The sequence below is a fragment of the Conger conger genome, chromosome 4, assembly GCF_963514075.1.
Source record: "Conger conger chromosome 4, fConCon1.1, whole genome shotgun sequence".
NCBI lineage: Eukaryota > Metazoa > Chordata > Actinopteri > Anguilliformes > Congridae > Conger > Conger conger.
In genome coordinates this window covers 79,330,233-79,351,485 of record NC_083763.1, presented here as the reverse complement: position 1 = coordinate 79,351,485, position 21,253 = coordinate 79,330,233, and the positions used below count along the sequence as shown (strand labels likewise).

The 21,253-nt window shown below is 49.6% G+C and overlaps 2 protein-coding genes across 3 annotated transcripts in view; one reads left to right on the top strand and one right to left on the bottom strand.

Moving 5' to 3' along the window:
- Nucleotides 1-16,134, bottom strand: part of cracd (capping protein inhibiting regulator of actin dynamics) — a 31,763-nt gene extending 15,629 nt beyond the window's left edge. Inside the window, exon 1 of one of the 2 annotated variants that reach the window (XM_061237402.1) lies at nt 16,049-16,134. The gene's annotated coding sequence lies outside the window, so the exon portion shown is untranslated. The remainder of the gene's footprint in view (nt 1-16,048) is intronic. The other variant, XM_061237403.1, reaches the window with a different exon arrangement.
- Nucleotides 16,135-17,262: 1,128 nt separating this feature from the next.
- Nucleotides 17,263-21,253, top strand: part of chst14 (carbohydrate (N-acetylgalactosamine 4-0) sulfotransferase 14) — a 5,024-nt gene continuing 1,033 nt past the window's right edge. Inside the window, exons 1-2 of the mRNA XM_061239492.1 lie at nt 17,263-17,690; nt 20,852-21,253. The exon at nt 20,852-21,253 is cut by the window's right edge and continues 1,033 nt beyond it. Coding sequence (XP_061095476.1) covers nt 17,400-17,690; nt 20,852-21,253 — 693 coding nt within the window. The 5' untranslated portion in view covers nt 17,263-17,399. The remainder of the gene's footprint in view (nt 17,691-20,851) is intronic.

Genomic DNA, 21,253 nt, shown 5'->3' with positions numbered 1-21,253 from the left:
TATGTCTGTCTGCATGTGTGTGTGTGTGTGTGTATGTGTGTGAGTGTATGTGTGTGTGTGTGTGTGTGTGTGTGTGTGTGCGTGTGAGAGAGTGTGTGTGCGTGTCTGTCTGCATGTGTGTGTGTGTGTGTGTGTGTGTATGTATGTGAGTGTATGTGTGTGAGCGTGTGTGTGCGAGGGAGAGTGTGTGTGAGTGTATGTGTGCGTATGTCTGTATGTATGTGTGTGTGTGTGTGTGTGTGTGTGTGTGTGCTATGATGGTGATGTATACAGAAATTGACAGACTGAGAGGCAGAACAGGGCTCATGTAGAGCGAGAGAGAGAAAGAGAGGGAGAGGGAGAGAAAGAGATAGAGAGAGGGAGAGAGAGGGAGAGAGAGAGAAAGAGAGGATGATGAAATGTACCTCAGATATAAGATGAGAAAACAGGACCTACAATAAAATACAGGCCTGTTTTGCATTCAACCTCAAAAATAAATAGCATTTTCCCCTTAACTGGAAGATTCTGATGAACAAGGTCATCCCTGTACTGTATGATATGTTTACATGGCTGACATACTCTCGATCACTCTTCACCACAAACTGATGCAGCGAGATGTATGCAGCAGAAAAGTGTGTTTGAAAAATGTTTTTACTGGAAAGTGGTATTATCATTACCCGTGTCCCGGGTCAGTGTGAGTGCTGTCGTGTTTACCACTGTGTTGCAGAATGCAGAGCACGGAGCCCTGTGAGAGTGCAGTCTTACCTTACTGTTGATCCTGCCTGTGCTCCACGATTCGCTCCGACTACTGCTGTCAGAGGAACTGGGGCTCTACCTGGAGTGTCAGGTGTCACTGCGCAGGTGCAGTGTGTGTGTGCGCCTGTGCGTGTGTGTGTGTGTGCGCCTGTGCGTGTGTGTGTGTGCCCTGTGTGTGTCTGTGAGTGCAAATGTGTGTGTGAGTGTGTGTGTGTGCCCTGTATGTGTGTGACCTGTGCGTGTGTTTGTGTGTGTGTGTGAGTGTGTGTGCGCGTGTGTGTGTGTGTGAGTGCGAGTGTGTGTGTGTTTGTGTATATTAAGAGCACTGACCAATAAGACAGCATGTTTCGAAGGGAAATGGGTTGGTTTAAACACTCATACCACCAGAGACATTATTTTTCACACTAAAAGGGAGAGAGGGTTGGGTGCCAAATGTGGAATGGATCTACCCTGCTACAAGGCCCTCCCATCTCTTAAATATGCTGAACAGCAATTACAAAACTGTTAGAAAGCTGCTAGAGCTTCATTCTTGGACATGAACATGACCAAGGACATAACCCAGGGTTTCTGGGCCTCTGGAAAGAACCCACTGGTGAAATGGACACACGCTCTGCTGGCTTTGGGGTCTGGTCAGACTGGCCTGAACTAAATGACCTATGTGTTCGGACAGGAGTAACTCTGGCAAGGGTACGAGCTGACTCTGAGACTGTTATAGTGTCTGAGGATATTATCTCTGACCAGCTCATAAGTGTAAGAGCCACTGCTGGGTACAGAGACGCTGTGTATCAGTGAACACCTGCTAATGCTCGGAGGCTCCTGAACACTGGACCAGTTTACATTTACAGGGGAAACTAGCATGTCTTCTCTCTGCTGATCACTCAGTGTCTCATTCTGTTTTTAATAATACTGCAATTATATTATTGTCATTCACACAGTTAAAGCAGGATTACAGGTCTAGACTTAATCTCTCAATCTGGTTCCCAAACTCTCAGTCACCTGACTGTTTGCATCACGGTCAAGGACACATCACAGAATCTCTATCCCACATTCTAAATGGCTGCCACGCATACAAGGGAATGTATATAGCAAGGCACGATAGAATCGTGGAACTGTTAGCAAAGGATCTCTTACCATCATACCCATCTACAGTGAGAATGTACAAGCATTCCCGTGTCACTTTAACCATGTTCAACCTTTACAATAATACTAATTTTCTTTACAATGTGTCTGCTAATCAACCATGTCAACCATGAGATTCCGCTCTCATCGCTGTCTGGGATGGGTGTCACAGGGTCTGCACTCGCTTGGTTTTCCTCCTACCTCTCTGGTCATTCCTACCAGGTGACTTTGAGGGGCTCAGTCTCTGACCCTCACCCCCTACAAACTGAAGTCCCGCAGGGCTCAGTTCTTGGTCCTCTCCTCTTCTTGCTATACACCATGTCTCTTGGTTCTGTTATCTCTTCCCATGGCTTTTCTTATCACTCTTACGCCGATGACACCCAACTCTTCATTTCCTTCCCCCCCCGATACCCAGGTCACCACACAGATCTCTGCCTGCTTGGCTAATATCTCTGCGTGGATGACTTCCCACCACCTGAAGCTTAACCTTGCCAAAACTGAGCTTCTCTACATCCCTGCTAAGTCCTCTCCCACAATCAACCTCTCACTCACTGTTGAGGACTTTGTAGTTCCCCCTCCCGTACGGCAAAGAATCTTGGGGTGACCCTTGATAACTGCCTCACCCTGGCTCCACAAGTATCCTCCACTGCCAGAACCTGCAGGTTCTTTCTGTACAATATACGCCATATCCGTCATCTCCTGACGGAGAAAGCCACCCAGCTCCTAGTCCAGGCACTCGTCATTTCCCGCCTGGATTACTGCAACTCCCTCCCAGCCGGTCTCCCAGCTTTGTGCCATCAAGCCCCTCCAGCTGGTCCAGAATGCTGCAGCCCACCTGATCACCAGTCAGCCCAGGTCGGCTCATGTCACCCCGCTCCTCATTGACCTCCACTGGCTTCCTATTGCCGCATGCATCCGATTCAAGGCCCTAGTGTTGCCATTTCAGGCTGCTAAGGGAACTGCCCCACCTTATATACAATCTTTAATCACTCCCTACTCCCCAGCTAGACCACTCCGGTCTGCCAGCTCTGGTCGCCTTATGGTTTCCTCTCTACGAGCACCTGGCGGTTGAGCTGCATGTTCACGCCTGTTTTCCGCTCTGGTTCCTCAGTGGTGGAATGACTTGCCTACCACTGTCAGGACTACAGAATCCCTCCCCCTATTTCGAAGCAGACTAAAAACACACCTTTTCAAACTCTACCTTAGTCCTCCCTCCTGATTTCCCCTGCCCCCCCTTTCTGATATCCCTATCCTCCTTGTCTAAGCCCCGCCCAAAAAATTTATTTTTTATTTGCACTTATGATGACTGTATGTTTAGAACAATACTTAATGTGTATTTTACTAGCTGTGGATGTGATGCTTTAACTTGTGGAAGAACCTATGCACTTGTAAATAGCTTTGGATTAAAAGCGTCTTCTAAATGACAAAAATGTAAATGTAAAAATGTCTAAAACTCCAGATGTTGTTGATGAGGAAAGCAGAGCGGTGTCCATTTTAGAGGTTGGCTGTACATTTGATTTCAGCCTTTGATTTTCCTCACTGAGGCACTGAAGTATCAGCCCATGGTGTCAGCTATAGAACAACTTGGCTACAAGTGTAAACTGTTTTTATATTTGGCAGCCTTGGCAATGTCCACAGACTAGTGGTTAGGGGTCTGCAATGTCCACAGACTGGTGGTTAGGGGTCTGCAATGTCCACAGACTGGTGGTTAGGGGTCTGCAATGTCCACAGACTGGTGGTTAGGGGTCGGCAATGTCCACAGACTGGTGGTTAGGGGTCTGCAATGTCCACAGACTGGTGGTTAGGGGTCTGCAATGTCCACAGACTGGTGGTTAGGGGTCTGCAATGTCCACAGACTGGTGGTTAGGGGTCTGCAATGTCCACAGACTGGTGGTTAGGGGTCTGCAATGTCCACAGACTGGTGGTTAGGGGTCTGCAATGCCCACAGACTGGTGGTTAGGGGTCTGCAATGTCCACAGACTGGTGGTTAGGGGTCTGCAATGTCCACAGACTGGTGGTTAGGGGTCTGCAATGTCCACAGACTGGTGGTTAGGGGTCGGCAATGTCCACAGACTGGTGGTTAGGGGTCTGCAATGTCCACAGACTGGTGGTTAGGGGTCTGCAATGTCCACAGACTGGTGGTTAGGGGTCTGCAATGTCCACAGACTGGTGGTTAGGGGTCTGCAATGTCCACAGACTGGTGGTTAGGGGTCTGCAATGTCCACAGACTGGTGGTTAGGGGTCTGCAATGCCCACAGACTGGTGGTTAGGGGTCTGCAATGTCCACAGACTGGTGGTTAGGGGTCTGCAATGCCCACAGACTGGTGGTTAGGGGTCTGCAATGTCCACAGACTGGTGGTTAGGGGTCTGCAATGTCCACAGACTGGTGGTTAGGGGTCTGCAATGTCCACAGACTGGTGGTTAGGGGTCTGCAATGTCCACAGACTGGTGGTTAGGGGTCTGCAACTGGCAGGAATGTCAGTACTGTGAGCAAAGCAGCTCGTAAGATACTATACTACAATAATATGTAATGTATATGTATTTGTAATGTAATAATATATGTAATAAAATGTAATGTAATGTAATATGTAGCCGCCATATTTGGAGGCGGCGCTGCTACCTGTACCCCTAACAGTCCTGCAAGAGTCCATGTCATTATTCTGTACTGTGTGTCTGTAGTGTCCATGTCATTATACTGTACTATGTGTCTGTAGTGTCCATGTCATTATTCTGTACTGTGTGTCTGTAGTGTCCATGTCATTATTCTGTACTGTGTGTCTGGAGTGTCCATGTTATTATTCTGTACGGTGTGTCTATATTGTTTATGTCGTTTATTGTCACTTTGGTATGTGGACATGAATAAAAGTATTAAATGTGTCTGCATGCATGTGCATGTGCGTGTGTGCGTGCGCGTATAGGTCTGCATATGTGTACGTGTGTGCAAAAAAAAAAATCTGTATACATCTTGCTGGAGAAAGTAATAATTAATTTAAAAATCCTACAAGACAGCAGCTATGTCACATTTTCTCATAAAACTCAATTAACCCAATCCACGCTGCCCCCTTTTTGTTGAGTTGTCAATGTCCCAAATCATTGTTGAGTTCTTATTTCTAAGAAAAAAGTGCTGCAGTACCTGAGAAGGGGGAAGTCCACAGGGTTAGAGTAGGGTTGGGGTTGGGGTTAGGGTTAGGTAAGTAAGAAGTCTTTATTTCCCAAGTTGTCCCATATTAGGGCCTCTTGGGAAATAAAAGTTTGCACTGGCCATTCCGAGTACTGAAGACTTTAAGTAGGAAGAATTTGGTCCCTCTTGTGTCGGTGCTCTATGTGCATTGGTTCAGTCCTCTTGGAAATAGAGTGCTAAGTTTGAGAATCCAGTGTTTCTCTAACCTGCGTCTCTTCTCCGGTGTCCAGTTATTATTTGTTTGAAGGCCCAATATTTCTAGTGCCTCAAGTCCATGGTGAAGGAAATGAGCCACCAGGTGTGTGTCTGTCTCTCTGTGATTTCTAATATTATATATATGTTGTGCTAGTCTACATTTAATTGTATTCCCTGTCTCTCCTACATATATTATACCACATTGTTTGCACTTCATGGCATATATGCAGTTTTTAGTATTTTTGGTTAGTGTTTGTTTTATTATGTAGGTTGTGTTGGTAGTGGTGTTCCTGATTGTCGTGGCTTGTTTGTAGTATACTGGGCCCTGTGTAGGTATAGTATTCATTTCTGGTAGTTCATCAGATGATCTTTAAGATTTGTATTTCTTTTATACGGTGAGATAATTTTATGGGTCGTGGTCGTGGTCGTGGTTAGGGTTAGGGTTAGGGTTAGGATCTACAGAACAGCAGCCACCCACAGCCCTGTGCTGAAGCAGTGAAAGATCATGCGTGTGTTAGGACCCGATTCTGAAACAGCGTGGTTGTTTCAGCCAGACCAGCTGCAGGACGCGTCACTGCTATGATGGGGCAACACAAGCAATGGCCTGTCTCCCTGTGCCCTCATCCCACAGCACAACAGAGCGCTATTCATCACCAGGCTAACTGACCAGCACAAAGAGCCTTCACAAAATTGCTCCTGATTAACTGTGTGAGTGTGTGAGTGTGTATGTGAGTGTGTGAGTGTGTATGTGCGTGTGTGAGTGTGTGAGTGTGTGAGTGTGTATGTGCGTGTGTGCGTGGGTATGCATGCGTGTGCAGCTAGATTTGTGGCGTTTCAGCTGCCAAACTGTGGTATTGCTACTTGGACAGTTTATCTGATTATTCTGCATGGGTTCAAGTTCTTTTCTGTGTGAAACTGTACTTCCCTCTCGGGTTTACAGCACATGTGTGCCTGGTTATGGTTTGCACTTGTACGTCACTGTGGATAAGAGCGTCTACTAAATGACTGTAATGTGTAGCCTATGTGATGTAATGTGATGTAATGTAATATAATGTGTATGTAAAGTGTAAGTGATGTAATGTAATGTAATGTAATGTAACCTGTACCTCTCACGTCTGAACTGCATGGACTCCTGTACACCTCACTGCCTCCCCTATACGCCCCTGAATACACGGAGTCACGCGGAGTCACGCGGAGTCACGCGGAGTCACACAGGGTCATACAGAGTCATACAGAGTCATACTCCAGGGTCAGAGTCACACAGAGTCATACAGAGTCACACAGAGTCATACTCCAGGGTCAGAGTCACACAGAGTCACACAGAGTCACACAGAGTCATACAGAGTCACACAGAGTCACACAGAGTCACACAGAGTCATACAGAGTCATACAGAGTCACACAGAGTCACACAGAGTCATACAGAGTCACACAGAGTCATACAGAGTCATACTCCAGGGTCAGAGTCACACAGTCATACAGAGTCATACAGAGTCATACTCCAGGGACAGAGTCATACTCCAGGGTCAGAGTCACACAGTCATACAGAGTCATACAGAGTCATACTCCAGGGACAGAGTCATACTCCAGGGTCAGAGTCACACAGTCACACAGAGTCATACAGAGTCACACAGAGTCACACAGAGTCACACAGTCATACAGAGTCACACAGAGTCATACTCCAGGGTCAGAGTCACACAGTCATACAGAGTCATACAGAGTCATATTCCAGGGTCAGAGTCACACAGAGTCACACAGAGTCACACAGAGTCATACAGAGTCACACAGAGTCACACAGAGTCATACTCCAGGGTCAGAGTCACACAGAGTCATACAGAGTCACACAGAGTCATACTCCAGGGTCAGAGTCACACAGAGTCATACAGAGTCATACAGAGTCACACAGAGTCATACAGAGTCACACAGAGTCATACAGAGTCATACAGAGTCACACAGAGTCACACAGAGTCACACAGAGTCACACAGTCATACAGAGTCACACAGAGTCATACTCCAGGGTCAGAGTCATACTCCAGGGTCAGAGTCACACAGAGTCATACAGAGTCACACAGAGTCACACAGAGTCATACAGAGTCACACAGAGTCATACAGAGTCATACTCCAGGGTCAGAGTCATACTCCAGGGTCAGAGTCACACAGAGTCACACAGAGTCACACTCCAGGGTCAGAGTCACACAGAGTCACACAGAGTCATACAGAGTCACACAGAGTCATACTCCAGGGACAGAGTCATACTCCAGGGTCAGAGTCACACAGAGTCACACAGAGTCACACAGAGTCACACTCCAGGGTCAGAGTCACACAGAGTCATACAGAGTCACACAGAGTCATACAGAGTCACACAGAGTCACACAGAGTCATACAGAGTCACACAGAGTCATACAGAGTCACACAGAGTCATACAGAGTCACACAGAGTCACACAGAGTCATACAGAGTCACACAGAGTCACACAGAGTCATACTCCAGGGTCAGAGTCATACAGAGTCATACTCCAGGGTCAGAGTCACACAGAGTCACACAGTCACACAGAGTCACACAGAGTCACACAGAGTCATACAGAGTCACACAGAGTCATACAGAGTCATACAGAGTCACACAGAGTCATACAGAGTCACACAGAGTCACACAGAGTCACACAGTCACACAGAGTCACACAGAGTCACACAGAGTCATACAGAGTCACACAGAGTCATACAGAGTCACACAGAGTCACACAGAGTCACACAGAGTCATACTCCAGGGTCAGAGTCACACAGAGTCATACAGAGTCATACTCCAGGGTCAGAGTCATATGAGTCTAGGGTCAGAAGCCAAGTTTAAGTGCCCAGTAACAACCAAATCCAGCACACCCAGTGGAAACCCCTTGCTAACCCCTGCTCTGGGGTCTTGGGGCTGAATATGCTCAGGGCCATATTTTGGTTTGGTTCCTTTGAACAAGGCCCTTAACCCCACATTGGTCCAGGAGAACTGAAAAATGTATGCATATACTGTATCAGTTTGGATAAAAACATTGGCTAAGGAACAGGATTTAATGGTACATGACCCAAAGAAGGGACTGTCACAGTGACGACAGCAGAGGGCAGCAGAGGGCAGCAGACAACACATTCAACAGCCCCTTTCTGTGCAACGTTCTCAGTGAATCCATGGATACTGTGTCTATGACATCAGTGCAATATCTGGGAGTTGAACTGGCAGTCTGCCACAACTGCAAGGCCATTTTGGGACGTTATAAGGCGTTTCATTAGAAATGGACCATGGCATGTTATATGAGGGGTTGCTAGGCAACGCATGCATTTGGGGGGCATTGGTGATGAGAGGCCTGCTCTGGCTGGAGGACTCCCTGTGACAGGGGCGTCATCATCCATCGCATGTGAACCTGTGACAGGGGCGTCCATCGCATGTGAACCTGTGACAGGGGCGTCATCATCCATCGCATGTGAACCTGTGACAGGGGCGTCCATCGCATGTGAACCTGTGACAGGGGCGTCATCATCCATCGCATGTGAACCTGTGACAGGGGCGTCATCATCCATCGCATGTGAACCTGTGACAGGGGCGTCATCATCCATCGCATGTGAACCTGTGACAGGGGCGTCATCATCCATCGCATGTGAACCTGTGACAGGGGCGTCATCATCCATCGCATGTGAACCTGTGACAGGGGCGTCATCATCCATCGCATGTGAACCTGTGACAGGGGCGTCATCATCCATCGCATGTGAACCTGTGACAGGGGCGTCATCATCCATCGTATGTGAACCTGTGACAGGGGCGTCCATCGTATGTGAACCTGTGACAGGGGCGTCATCATCCATCGCATGTGAACCTGTGACAGGGGCGTCCATCGTATGTGAACCTGTGACAGGGGCGTCATCATCCATCGCATGTGAACCTGTGACAGGGGCGTCATCATCCATCGCATGTGAACCTGTGACAGGGGCGTCATCATCCATCGCATGTGAACCTGTGACAGGGGCGTCATCATCCATCGCATGTGAACCTGTGACAGGGGTGTCCATCGCATGTGAACCTGTGACAGGGGCGTCATCATCCATCGCATGTGAACCTGTGACAGGGGCGTCATCATCCATCGCATGTGAACCTGTGACAGGGGTGTCCATCGCATGTGAACCTGTGACAGGGGCGTCATCATCCATCGCATGTGAACCTGTGACAGGGGCGTCATCATCCATCGCATGTGAACCTGTGACAGGGGTGTCCATCGCATGTGAACCTGTGACAGGGGCGTCATCATCCATCGCATGTGAACCTGTGACAGGGGCGTCCATCGTATGTGAAACAGGTCAGTGTGGATACAGGCAGATAAAGATAAATCAGGAGTTAGGGTACTAACTCCCACACCGGCCCTTTCTGGTTAAGATTGGCCCTGCATTAACATGAGCCTGTTTCCCACACATTCCCTGCAGTTTATTACCACAGTAAAACACCATGGAGCTCCAATCACACAACACAACAGCAGCTTACTGCAATACTGCCAGAAACATCCCTTCAATCTGAACACAAAAACTGGAAATGGGCGTGAAAATTTTATTCCGTGGTAATAAACTGGCCAAATACCAGAAAGCTGGGACTGGTATTGGTGTGAGCTGTAGATTCTATGGTCAGTGTGAGCCTGAGATTCTATGGTCAGTGTGAGCCTGAGATTCTATGGTCAGTGTGGGCTAGAGATTCTATGGTCAGTGTGAGCTGTAGATTCTATGGTCAGTGTAAGTGATTGATTATACAAGCAGCGTAACTGTCGATTCTTGTCAGTATAAGTAGTAGATTCTATGGTTAGTGTGAGCTGTAGATTCTATGGTTAGTGTGAGCTGTAGATTCTATGGTTAGTGTGAGCTGTAGATTCTATGGTTAGTGTAAGCTGTAGATTCTATGGTTAGTGTGAGCTGGTATAAGCTGGAGATTCTATGGTTAGTGTGAGCGATTGATTGTGAGCTCTATCTGCACATTGAACATCTTTAATCTGGGCTGCATAATTATAAGATCAAAACCAAGCCAACTTTCCCTTCTAAGCATTTAATAATGCAGTATTTTTCTGCATTGTCTCTGGAGTCTGGAGTCCAGGTTTGTGCCACTCAAGGCCGCATCTCTGTACCCCTCTTTCTCAAAAGCACCCCCCTTTTTCCCCCCAATGCTGCTGCACCTAATCATGCTCTGACTGCATTGCTCATCACAGCCTCTGCTTTAACAGACAAAATCATTTAATGTGCAACAAAACAGACTGGTCAACTAGTGGGGGTCACTGCAATTGGACCGTACCCTACCCTACCCTACCCTACCATGCCCTGCCCTGCCCTACCCTACCCGCCCAGCTGAGGGAAACCCACCCACACCAGTCAACTGGGACACAGTCACAAGAGTCTCCTGGACCAGTCTGGTTCCAAAACCACCAGGACTCCAAATCCACACATTACCATCCCAAGAGGACAGGGGCGCTAAGATATTAGCATCCAGAGAGGGCAAGTCCACTAGTACATTAGCATCCGGAGAGGAGAGGCATGCTAACATGTTAGCAACAGGACAGGAATGGTGGTGTTCTTCTCAGTGCTACTGGCAGTAGACCTCTGGAGATGGCACTTCAGTCACGAGCCGAGCAGCAAAGTATCGCTGCAGTGAATCGAGATCAATGTCAGCCCTTCCCATCATGCTCTACGGTACAGAGGCAGAGTCACACGCAGCGCTGTGTTAAAACTTTAAGCAGAAACAGACGTATTAGAGCTTCCATTGCCTGTGACGACCGTAAGAGGAAGTGCTTTCAACCATAAAGGAAGGGGTGAGTGAGGGGGGTTGGGGGTGAGGGGGGGTGAGTGAGGGGGGTTGGGGGTGAGTGAGGGGGGGTTGGGGGGGGGTGAGGGGGGGTGAGTGAGGGGGGTTGGGGGTGAGTGAGGGGGGGTTGGGGGGGGTGAGGGGGGGTGAGTGAGGGGGGTTGGGGGTGAGTGAGGGGGGGTTGGGGGGGGGTGAGGGGGGGTGAGTGAGGGGGGTTGGGGGTGAGTGAGGGGGGGTTGGGGGGGTGAGTGAGGGGGGGTTGGGGGGGGTGAGGGGGGGTTGGGGGGGGTGAGTGAGGGGGGGTTGGGGGGGGGTGAGGGGGGGTGAGTGAGGGGGGTTGGGGGTGAGTGAGGGGGGGTTGGGGGGGGTGAGGGGGGGTGAGTGAGGGGGGTTGGGGGTGAGTGAGGGGGGGTTGGGGGGGTGAGTGAGGGGGGTTGGGGGTGAGTGAGGGGGGGTTGGGGGGGGGTGAGGGGGGGTTGGGGGGGGGTTGGGGGGGGTGAGTGAGGGGGGGTTGGGGGGGGGTGAGGGGGGGGCATGTGCAGGCGCTCCCAGGCCCACGCACACTGAATCTAATATTCGTAATATAATATTAGGAGTGTGATGACACATCGATCCAAATACCCCACGGGCAAGAAGCCCGTGGCTCACACCCCTGTACTCTGATCACTATCAACATAACTGGATCACTCCAATCGGCGCCCTGGACCCCGCTCTAATGTCATGGACCGCAGCTGCCCTGCTCCTCCTCCCTGGTCCTGCCTGCTCCTCCTCCCTGATCCAGCCTGCTGCTCCCTGATCCAAAGCTGCTCCTCCTCCCTGGTCCTGCCCTGCTCCTCCCTGATCCAAACCTGCTCCTCCTCCCTGGTCCTGCCTGCTGCTCTCTGGTCCTGCCCTGCTCCTCCCTGATCCAAACCTGCTCCTCCTCCCTGATCCAGCCCTGCTCCTCCCTGATCCAAACCTGCTCCTCCTCCCTGATCCAGCCCTGCTCCTCCTCCCTGGTCCAGCCCTGCTCCTCCCTGATCCAGTCCTGCTCCTCCTCCCTGATCCAGCCCTGCTCCTCCTCCCTGGTCCAGCCCTGCTCCTCCCTGATCCAGTCCTGCTCCTCCTCCCTGATCCAGTCCTGCTCCTCCCTGGTCCAGCCCTGCTCCTCCCTGCTCCAGCCCTGCTCCTCCCTGCTCCAGCCCTGCTGCTCCCTGCTCCAGCCCTGCTGCTCCCTGGTCCTGCCTGCTGCTCCCTGGTCCAGCCCTGCTGCTCCCTGCTCCAGCCCTGCTGCTCCCTGGTCCTGCCTGCTGCTCCCTGGTCCAGTCCTGCTCCTCCTCCCTGATCCAGTCCTGCTCCTCCCTGGTCCAGCCCTGCTCCTCCCTGCTCCAGCCCTGCTCCTCCCTGCTCCAGCCCTGCTGCTCCCTGCTCCAGCCCTGCTGCTCCCTGGTCCTGCCTGCTCCTCCCTGGTCCAGCCCTGCTCCTCCCTGCTCCAGCCCTGCTCCTCCCTGCTCCAGCCCTGCTGCTCCCTGGTCCTGCCTGCTGCTCCCTGGTCCAGCCCTGCTGCTCCCTGCTCCAGCCCTGCTGCTCCCTGGTCCTGCCTGCTGCTCCCTGGTCCCGCCCTGCTCCTCCCTGCTCCAGCCCTGCTGGTCCCCTCTGACTCCAGACTCTACATCCCTCCATATGGACTGTCTAGTGTGCTACTAGTTTCTGCATTAGACACATAAGCCCATGGAGAATGGGCATGCCCCTATAGGCGGGTTCCTCCAGAGATTGCCCAGAAGTGCTCACCTTTTCCCACCACTAGTGTACCTTTGCCTAAAGATAAATAGTATAAAGGATTGTTTCAAGCCTGGTCTTGAAAGCCCCCAGTGCTTCTGCCTCCACAACACATCCTGCCAAACTATTCCACACGTGACCACTAGTATGTGCATTAGTAGGTGGTAGTAGTATGCTACTACATTTATTTCTAATGTTGCTACTAATAATAACTAAAATAGCGCCAGGCCAGATTACTGTACCGACACACCCTGTACCAACACACACCCCTGTACTGAAACACACCCCCTGTACCGAAACACACCCCCTGTACCGACACACACACCCCTGTACCGACACACACACACACACCTGTAACAACAAACACACACCTGTAACGACAAACACACACCTGTACCGACACACACACACACCTGTACCAACACACACACACCCTATACCGACACACACACCCCCCTGTACCGACACACACATCCTGTACCAACAAACACACCTGTGCTGACACACAGACCCTGTACCAACACACACACCCCTGTACTGACACACACACACCCTGTACCGACAAACACACCCCTGTACCGACACACACACCCTATACCGACACACACACACCCCCCTGTACCGACACACACACCTGTACCGACAAACACACCTGTGCTGACACACAGATCCCTGTACCGACACACACCCCTGTACCAACACACACACACACACCCTGTACCAATACACACACACACTGTACCGACACACACACACCCTGTACCCACACACACACACACCTGTGCTGACACACACATCCCTGTACCGACACACACACACCCCTGTACCGACACACACACACACACACACACCCTGTACCAATACACACACACCCTGTACCGACACACACACACCCTGTACCGACACACACACACCCTGTACCGACACACACACACCCTGTACCGACACACACACACACACCCTGTACCGACACACACACACACCTGTGCTGACACACACATCCCTGTACCGACACACACACCCCTGTACCGACACACACACACACACCCTGTACCAATACACACACACCCTGTACCGACACACACACACACACACCCAGTACCGACACACACACACACACCCTGTACCGACACACACACACCCTGTACTGACACACACACACACCCTGTACCGACACACACACACACACACCCCTGTACCGACACATACCCTGTACCGACACACACACACCCTGTACTGACACACACACACACCTGTGCCGACACACACACACACACCCTGTACCAACACACACACCCCTGTACCCACACACACACACCTGTGCTGACACACACACACACCCTGTACCGACACACACACACACACACACACCCTGTACCGACACACACACCCTGTACCGACACACACACCCCTGTACCAACACACACACCTGTACCGACACACACACACTCACACACACACACACCCTGTACCGACACACACACACACCCTGTACCGACACACACACCCCTGTACCGACACACACACCCCTGTACCGACACACACACACACACACACACACACACCCCTGTACCGACACATACCCTGTACCGACACACACACACCCTGTACTGACACACACACACACCCTGTACCAACACACACACACACACACCCTGTACCGACACACACATCCCTGTACCGACACATACACCCCTGTACCGACACATACACCCCTGTACCGACACATACACCCCTGTACCGACACACACACATCCTGTACCGACACACACACCCCTGTACCAACACACACACATCCTGTACCGACACACACACCCCTGTACCAACACACACACATCCTGTACCGAAACACACACACTGTACCGACACATACACCCCTGTACCGACACACACACCCTGTACCGACACAAACACCCCTGTACAGACACACACACACCTGTACCGACACACACACCCCTGTACCGACACACACACACTGTACCGACACACACCTGTACCGACACACACACACCCTGCACCGACACACACACCGCTGTACAGACACACACAGACTCCTGTACTGACACACACACCCCTGAACTGACACACACACACCCTGTACCGACACACACACCCCTGTACCAACACACACACATCCTGTACCGACACACACACACACACACACACACCCCTGTACCGACACACACACACACACACTCACTCACTCACTCACTCACTCACTCACTCACTCACTCACTCACTCACTCACTCACTCACTCACTCACTCACTCACTCACTCACTCACTCACTCACTCACTCACACACTAAATGGGAGCCTTTAAGCAGCTAATTCTTTCAGAGATAAATTGCCATGTACAGTCTTGGGCTACAGTAAGTTTGAAATACAAATAATTTCATGTTTTTATGTTTGTACAAAACACCACTTCACAACCCTGCAAAAAAGCTCCATTGTATTCACCACGGCCATACTGCCCTCACCAGCCAGCTCATGGTCCAACAAAGCATCGGGTGTCATTTCTGTTTCGTTCATTTTTTCATTATGACATTGAAATGTGAATAACATGTCTGGCTAAAATTGTGTATAGGATGATAAATTTGCCTCTCACCAAATATGACGAATGTCAACATTAAAGGCTATCCGACCTGATTTAATGTTTTCTAACAATCAGCTGTTTAAATGCTACACTCGGCAATGAAGCTACGTGTCCTATATCTAGGCGATGCCATTCCTTTGAAGTACAACACAACAGAAGAGGCACAAAGGTGCACCCAGGCATTGTGAAAAAGCAGAGAGAGGGAAGGACGATACCCGCATATCACGCTTCATTCAATATCCCACTGACGCGACCGACTCACATTTAATGCTAAAATAGTCGACTGTAAGGCAGATAATTAGCAGTTGTTTACATACATATTTTAGTGGGAAAATATGGACACTTACGACAGATTCGATCAATAGACAGACTGTGGTGAACGTGGCAGACAAGGCCAGTTAATCAACAAAAAGCAGGCGTGTGACTGTATTTTATGACAGACTGTCTCCCTATAACGCGCTAATATAACGCATTGAACCCTTCCTCCATTCACCCTCTCTCCACCAGACCTCACAACACAGGCGAAATCAGAACGTATTCCCTCCAACGCCTGGAAAAACGAAGCTCGACAAGGTCAGCATCATAAACAGCATATCCACGTGTGACACATAAGATAAGGATTGATAAACACAATATATCTGGATTCATGATCCAACCCTACCGCTCAATCACAGAAATGTCTCCGCCGCGCTGCTGTGTTCTGCGCTGCGTCTGCGCCGCGGTCGGTCCTCTTTGTGCTGCTGATGCTGCAGGAGCCACGGGAGGATCCGCTCCGGAGAAACGCGAACAGGGAGGATCCGCTCCGGAGAAACGCGAACAGGGAGGACCCGCTCCGGAGAAACGCGAACAGGGAGGACCCGCTCCGGAGAAACGCGAACAGGGAGGATCCGCTCCGGAGAAACGCGAACAGGGAGGATCCGCTCCGGAGAAACGCGAAAAGGGAGGGTGTGGCTGACCGAACCTTCTTCACTACCACTTCACTTCACTGTGTTCAGTTTACTCTGTCACTTCTGTCCTCAACCCTTAGACAAAATAACTGCCGTTCAACTGAAATTCATATGATTGTAATTATTGCAGTATTTATAGTTTGGACACACTTGCTTGTTTTTATTACAGTACCACTGCAGTTATAATGCAGACTCGCTCATTACTGCGCAGGACTCATGAAGCAGAACTGCACTGTACTACAGTATGACTTTACAGTATTTAGGGTTGCTGGCATGTTTTGTAAGGGAAATGGTTGTATTCTGCTGTAGTCTGCTGTAGTATTCTGCTGCTAACCCTAACCCTAACCCCCACAACGGGCTATATTCCTATATCCTATTTTCGTTAATAAGACCTATATTTTTTTCCCCCATATAAATGAAGGCGGGTTATGTAGAATGCCAATGCACAATTTCACATGTGTATAGCTATCAATCCGAAATATAGGCTAAGCTCGACAAAACAGCGGCACGTGAATGGCAGGCTACTGTTCCGGAAATGTGGCGGAGCAGGGGACGGGCTCGCGCGGGGGTCTTCACAGAAAAATAATTTATTCATGAAACAGTCCCTCGCGCGTGGGATCCCGTAAGGCTCGGCACTGCTCTGTGCAGCGGCTCATACCGCTTCTGAAATATCTGCTCCACTAAAGTCTTGAAGATGAATGGGGTCCCCTAAACTTGTCGGCTACAAAGAAAGTGAATCTGTCTAGCCTACATATGTTAAAAATGGAAAGTACAATTTAAACGAAACAATGCTGAATATATTTGCTATCAACACCGCTCGTAGGCAATTGCCAGTCGATACTTGTCCTTGCAGGCTTGTGCGTGGGAACGTGTGGTGACGCCACCCCCTAAAAAGATACTTCATGACTACAAGTCCCAGAATTCTGCACTGTAAATAGACCAAGTTTACGCTACTCTTCTGCAGAAACTGATCAGACGGGTCTTGGATTGACAGAAGTTATGGGTACGTGGTAGTCCCCCCTCCTCATAAATCCATCTACTCTGTGAACACATAAAGAACAGATTATGGCTCCAAGTAAACAGGAATTTTCGCTGAAAAGATCCAGCGGAACCAGGAGTGGCTCAGTTCTTGGTTTGAGACCGCCGGTGAACTCTCTTCCTTTGCGCCGGAGCTCAGCGGTCTTGCCATCGGTGCTGACGTTTGCAGTGATCGTGGCATCCGGCGGCCTGTTGCTCATGATAGAGAAAGGGCTCCTGAATAGCGTGGACACCCCTCCGCCGAGAGGAAACGGCAAGAAATTTGACTACCTCAGTCAATCCAGGCATGAAAGTTCAGACGCGGACGCCGAATCTCAGGTAGGCAAATGACTGCTGTTTATGATTAGCCTGGCTACTCAAGCGCCGCGATAACGGTACGCAGCTGTAACTGCTCATCAGTTTACAATCCATAACTAGCCTATGTCACTAACTAGCCGCGTTGAGTGTTGACTATTGAGGCATCTGGAATGCGGCGTGTGCTCCAGGCGAGATGTTTAAACTTGCAGGTCCGTGAAATTTAAATAATTGGCAGAAGTGGGCTGCATTCTCGACCCAAATTATAAATCAAAGCATAAACGGCGTTTATCCGAGCTGGAATGCAATATGCAATGTGTCTTCGGCTCGTGATATATTAGCGGTTATAGAAAAACATCTGAGGCACATCTGAGATTGCAGAGAACGTGGATTTGATTTCCTGTGTCATTGGCTTGTGGCGAAATGCGTTTCAGCGCAAATAACCCCTTCTGTAACGCCTGCTTTTTAAAACTAGCCTGAAAATACGTACCCAAAATAAAATGATTACTATTTTGAAACCCTTTTGAGTGCAGGAATAATCCTGGTCTCATATGAAAGAGTTTCAAAGAGTCCGTATTGCTCTAAATATTAACGAAAGGTCACAGAAGCTGAAACACAGTGGCCTTTTTTTTTTTCTGACCTAAAAGTTTTTGTTAGCGGATACAGATGTCAGTGTCCCTGAGCAAGACACCAAGTCCCCAACTGCTCTTGAGAAGCTGGTTGGTGCCTTGCATGGCAGCCAATCACTGTTGGTGTGTGTGAATGGGTGAATGAGGAGAATTAATTGTACAGCGCTTTGGATTGAAAACACTGTACGTTCGATTGCTGCGCTTCAGTGTGCAGATGTGAAGCCCTGTATCCCAGCTCCTCACGGCCCAATGCAGTGTCCCCGTGTATCTTTCACAGGATTTGAATCCTTCGTTTTGTCCAATTTTACCGCCTGGTAATGGTGGATGTAAACTAAACGGTGGTGGATGTACAGTTGTTAAAAAGAAAAGCAGTACAACATCAGTAACCTGATAAACCACTGTTATTAGTAGTAGTGATATTTCTGCATGGCAAATAATTTACTTGTAGATGTAGAAGTGTAATAGAAAAACAACAGACCCAACTGTCATGACATGCACATTCCTTGTTCTGAGTAATTGACTCATTCATTGAAAGGGGCGTGTTCAAAATAATAGCAGTGTGGAGTTTAATTAGATAATTAATTCTGTGAAAAAACAGGTGTCATTAATTGTCCTTTATTAAGGAAGAAGGGAAGCAAATGTTTCACACATTATCAAATATTTACTTCTGAATTGCCAAGTAAAATGGGCCGTTCCAAACATTGTTTGGAGGAACAATGTAATTTGATTAAAAAGTTGATTGGAGAGGGGAAAACGTATAAGGAAGTGCAGCAAATTATAGGATGCTCTGCTAAAATGATCTCAAATACTTTAAAATGGCAACAAAAACCCAAAACACACGGAAGAAAAGGAGCAACTACTGTTCGATCGAAGTATAGTCAGAATGGCAAGGATTCAGTCATTCATTAGCTCCAGAAAGATCAAAGACAATCTACAATTACCTGTAAGTGCTAATACAGTCAGAATACATTAGATTGAAGCTAAGCTATCAGCAAGAAGCCCCTGTAAAGCCGCCGTGAAGCACCAGTGTTGAAAAAAGGGCATGTGCAGAGTCGGTTACAATGTGCCACGGAACACATCGATCGGCCCAAAGAGAAATGGTGCAACATTCTGTGGATTGATGAGAGTAAAATTGTTCTTTTCGGGTCTAGTGGTCGTCGACAGTACGTCAGACGACCCCCGGGTACTGAATTCAAGCCACAGTACACTGTGAAGACTGTGAAGCATAGTGGCGCAAAAATCATGGTATGGGGATGTTTTTCATACTACGGGGTTCGTATACCAGCGATTTTGGATCAGTTTGAATACATCAAAATACTTGAAGAGATTATGTTGCCGTATGCCGAAGAGGAAATGCCCCTGAAATGGGTGTTTCAACAAGACAACGACCCCAAACACACAAGTAAGCGAGCAACATCTTGGTTACAGACAAAAACTCCCCAATCCCCCGACCCATTGAAAACTTGTGGGGTGACATTAAAATGCAGTTTCTGAAGCAAAACCCAAAAATTCACAGGAACTGTGGAATGTAGTTCATTCATCCAGGGCTGAAATACCTGTTTCTAGGTACTTGATGTTGGTCGACTTGATGCAACGCAGATGCGCAGCAGTTATAAAAAAAAAAAAAAAGGTTATGCAACTAAATATTAGTTTCGCCCAATGTATGCTGGGATGGGCTCCAGCCCCCCTGCGACCCTGTTCAGGATAAGCGGGTTCAGATAATGGATGGATAGATGAAAATGACATGCATGATTTACTTGTATTGAGGCAGTCATCTCCTTCAGGTGCAAGTTTCCCTTTTGATAACATACTGACCAGAACAGGCTGTTTGGCCCAGCAGTGCTCACCTCTCCTGCCCTGCAGTGACGCGTGTGTGTGTGTGTGTGTGTGTGTGTGTGTGTGTGCAGTGATGTGTGTGTGTGTGTGTGTATGTGTGTGTGTGTGCAGTGGTGTGTGTGTGTGTGTGTGTAGTGACGTGTGTGTGTGTGTGTGTGCAGTGACGCGTGTATGTGTGTGTGTGTGAGTGTGTGTGCACAGTGAGGTGTGTGTGTGTGCACAGTGAGGTGTGTGTGTGTGTGCAGTGACGTGTGTGTGTGCACAGTGAGGTGTGTGTGTGTGTGTGTGTGTGTGTGTGAGTGTGTGTGCACAGTGAGGTGTGTGTGTGTGTGTGTGAGTGTGTGTGCACAGTGAGGTGTGTGTGTGTGTGTGTGTGTGTGTGTGAGTGTGTGTGCACAGTGAGGTGTGTGTGTGCACAGTGAGGTGTGTGTGTGTGCACAGTGAGGTGTGTGTGTGCACAGTGACGTGTGTGTGTGTGTGCAGTGACGTGTGTGTGTGCAGTGACGCGTGTGTGTGTGTGTGAGTGTGTGTGCAGTGACGTGTGTGTGTGCAGTGACGTGTGTGTGTGTGCACAGTGAGGTGTGTGTGTGTGTGCAGTGACGTGTGTGTGTGCAGTGACGTGTGTGTGTGTGTGTGCAGTGACGTGTGTGTGTGCACAGTGAGGTGTGTGTGTGCACAGTGAGGTGTGTGTGTGCAGTGACGTGTGTGTGTGTGTTGCAGATTGTGCAGGACATCCGTAACCGCACCATCGGCGCAGTGTGCGGGCAGAAGCACATGCCGCACAGCGTGTGGGCGCTGAGTCCCCTGCAGAGGAAGACCCTGCTGCAGCACGTGCTGGTGAGTGAGGAGCACCGCTTCCTGTTCTGCTACGTGCCCAAGGTGGCCTGCTCCAACTGGAAGCGCATCCTGAAGGTGCTGAGTGGTGCGCTGCAGAGCGTCAGCGAGCCGCTGAAGATGGACCACAAGAGCGACCTGCTGTTCCTGAGCGACCTGCAGCCGGAGCAGATCCGCTACCGGCTGCAGCACTACTTCAAGTTCCTGTTCGTGCGCCACCCGATGGAGCGTCTGCTCTCCGCCTACCGCAACAAGTTTGGCGAGATCGCGGCGTACCAGCGCAAGTAC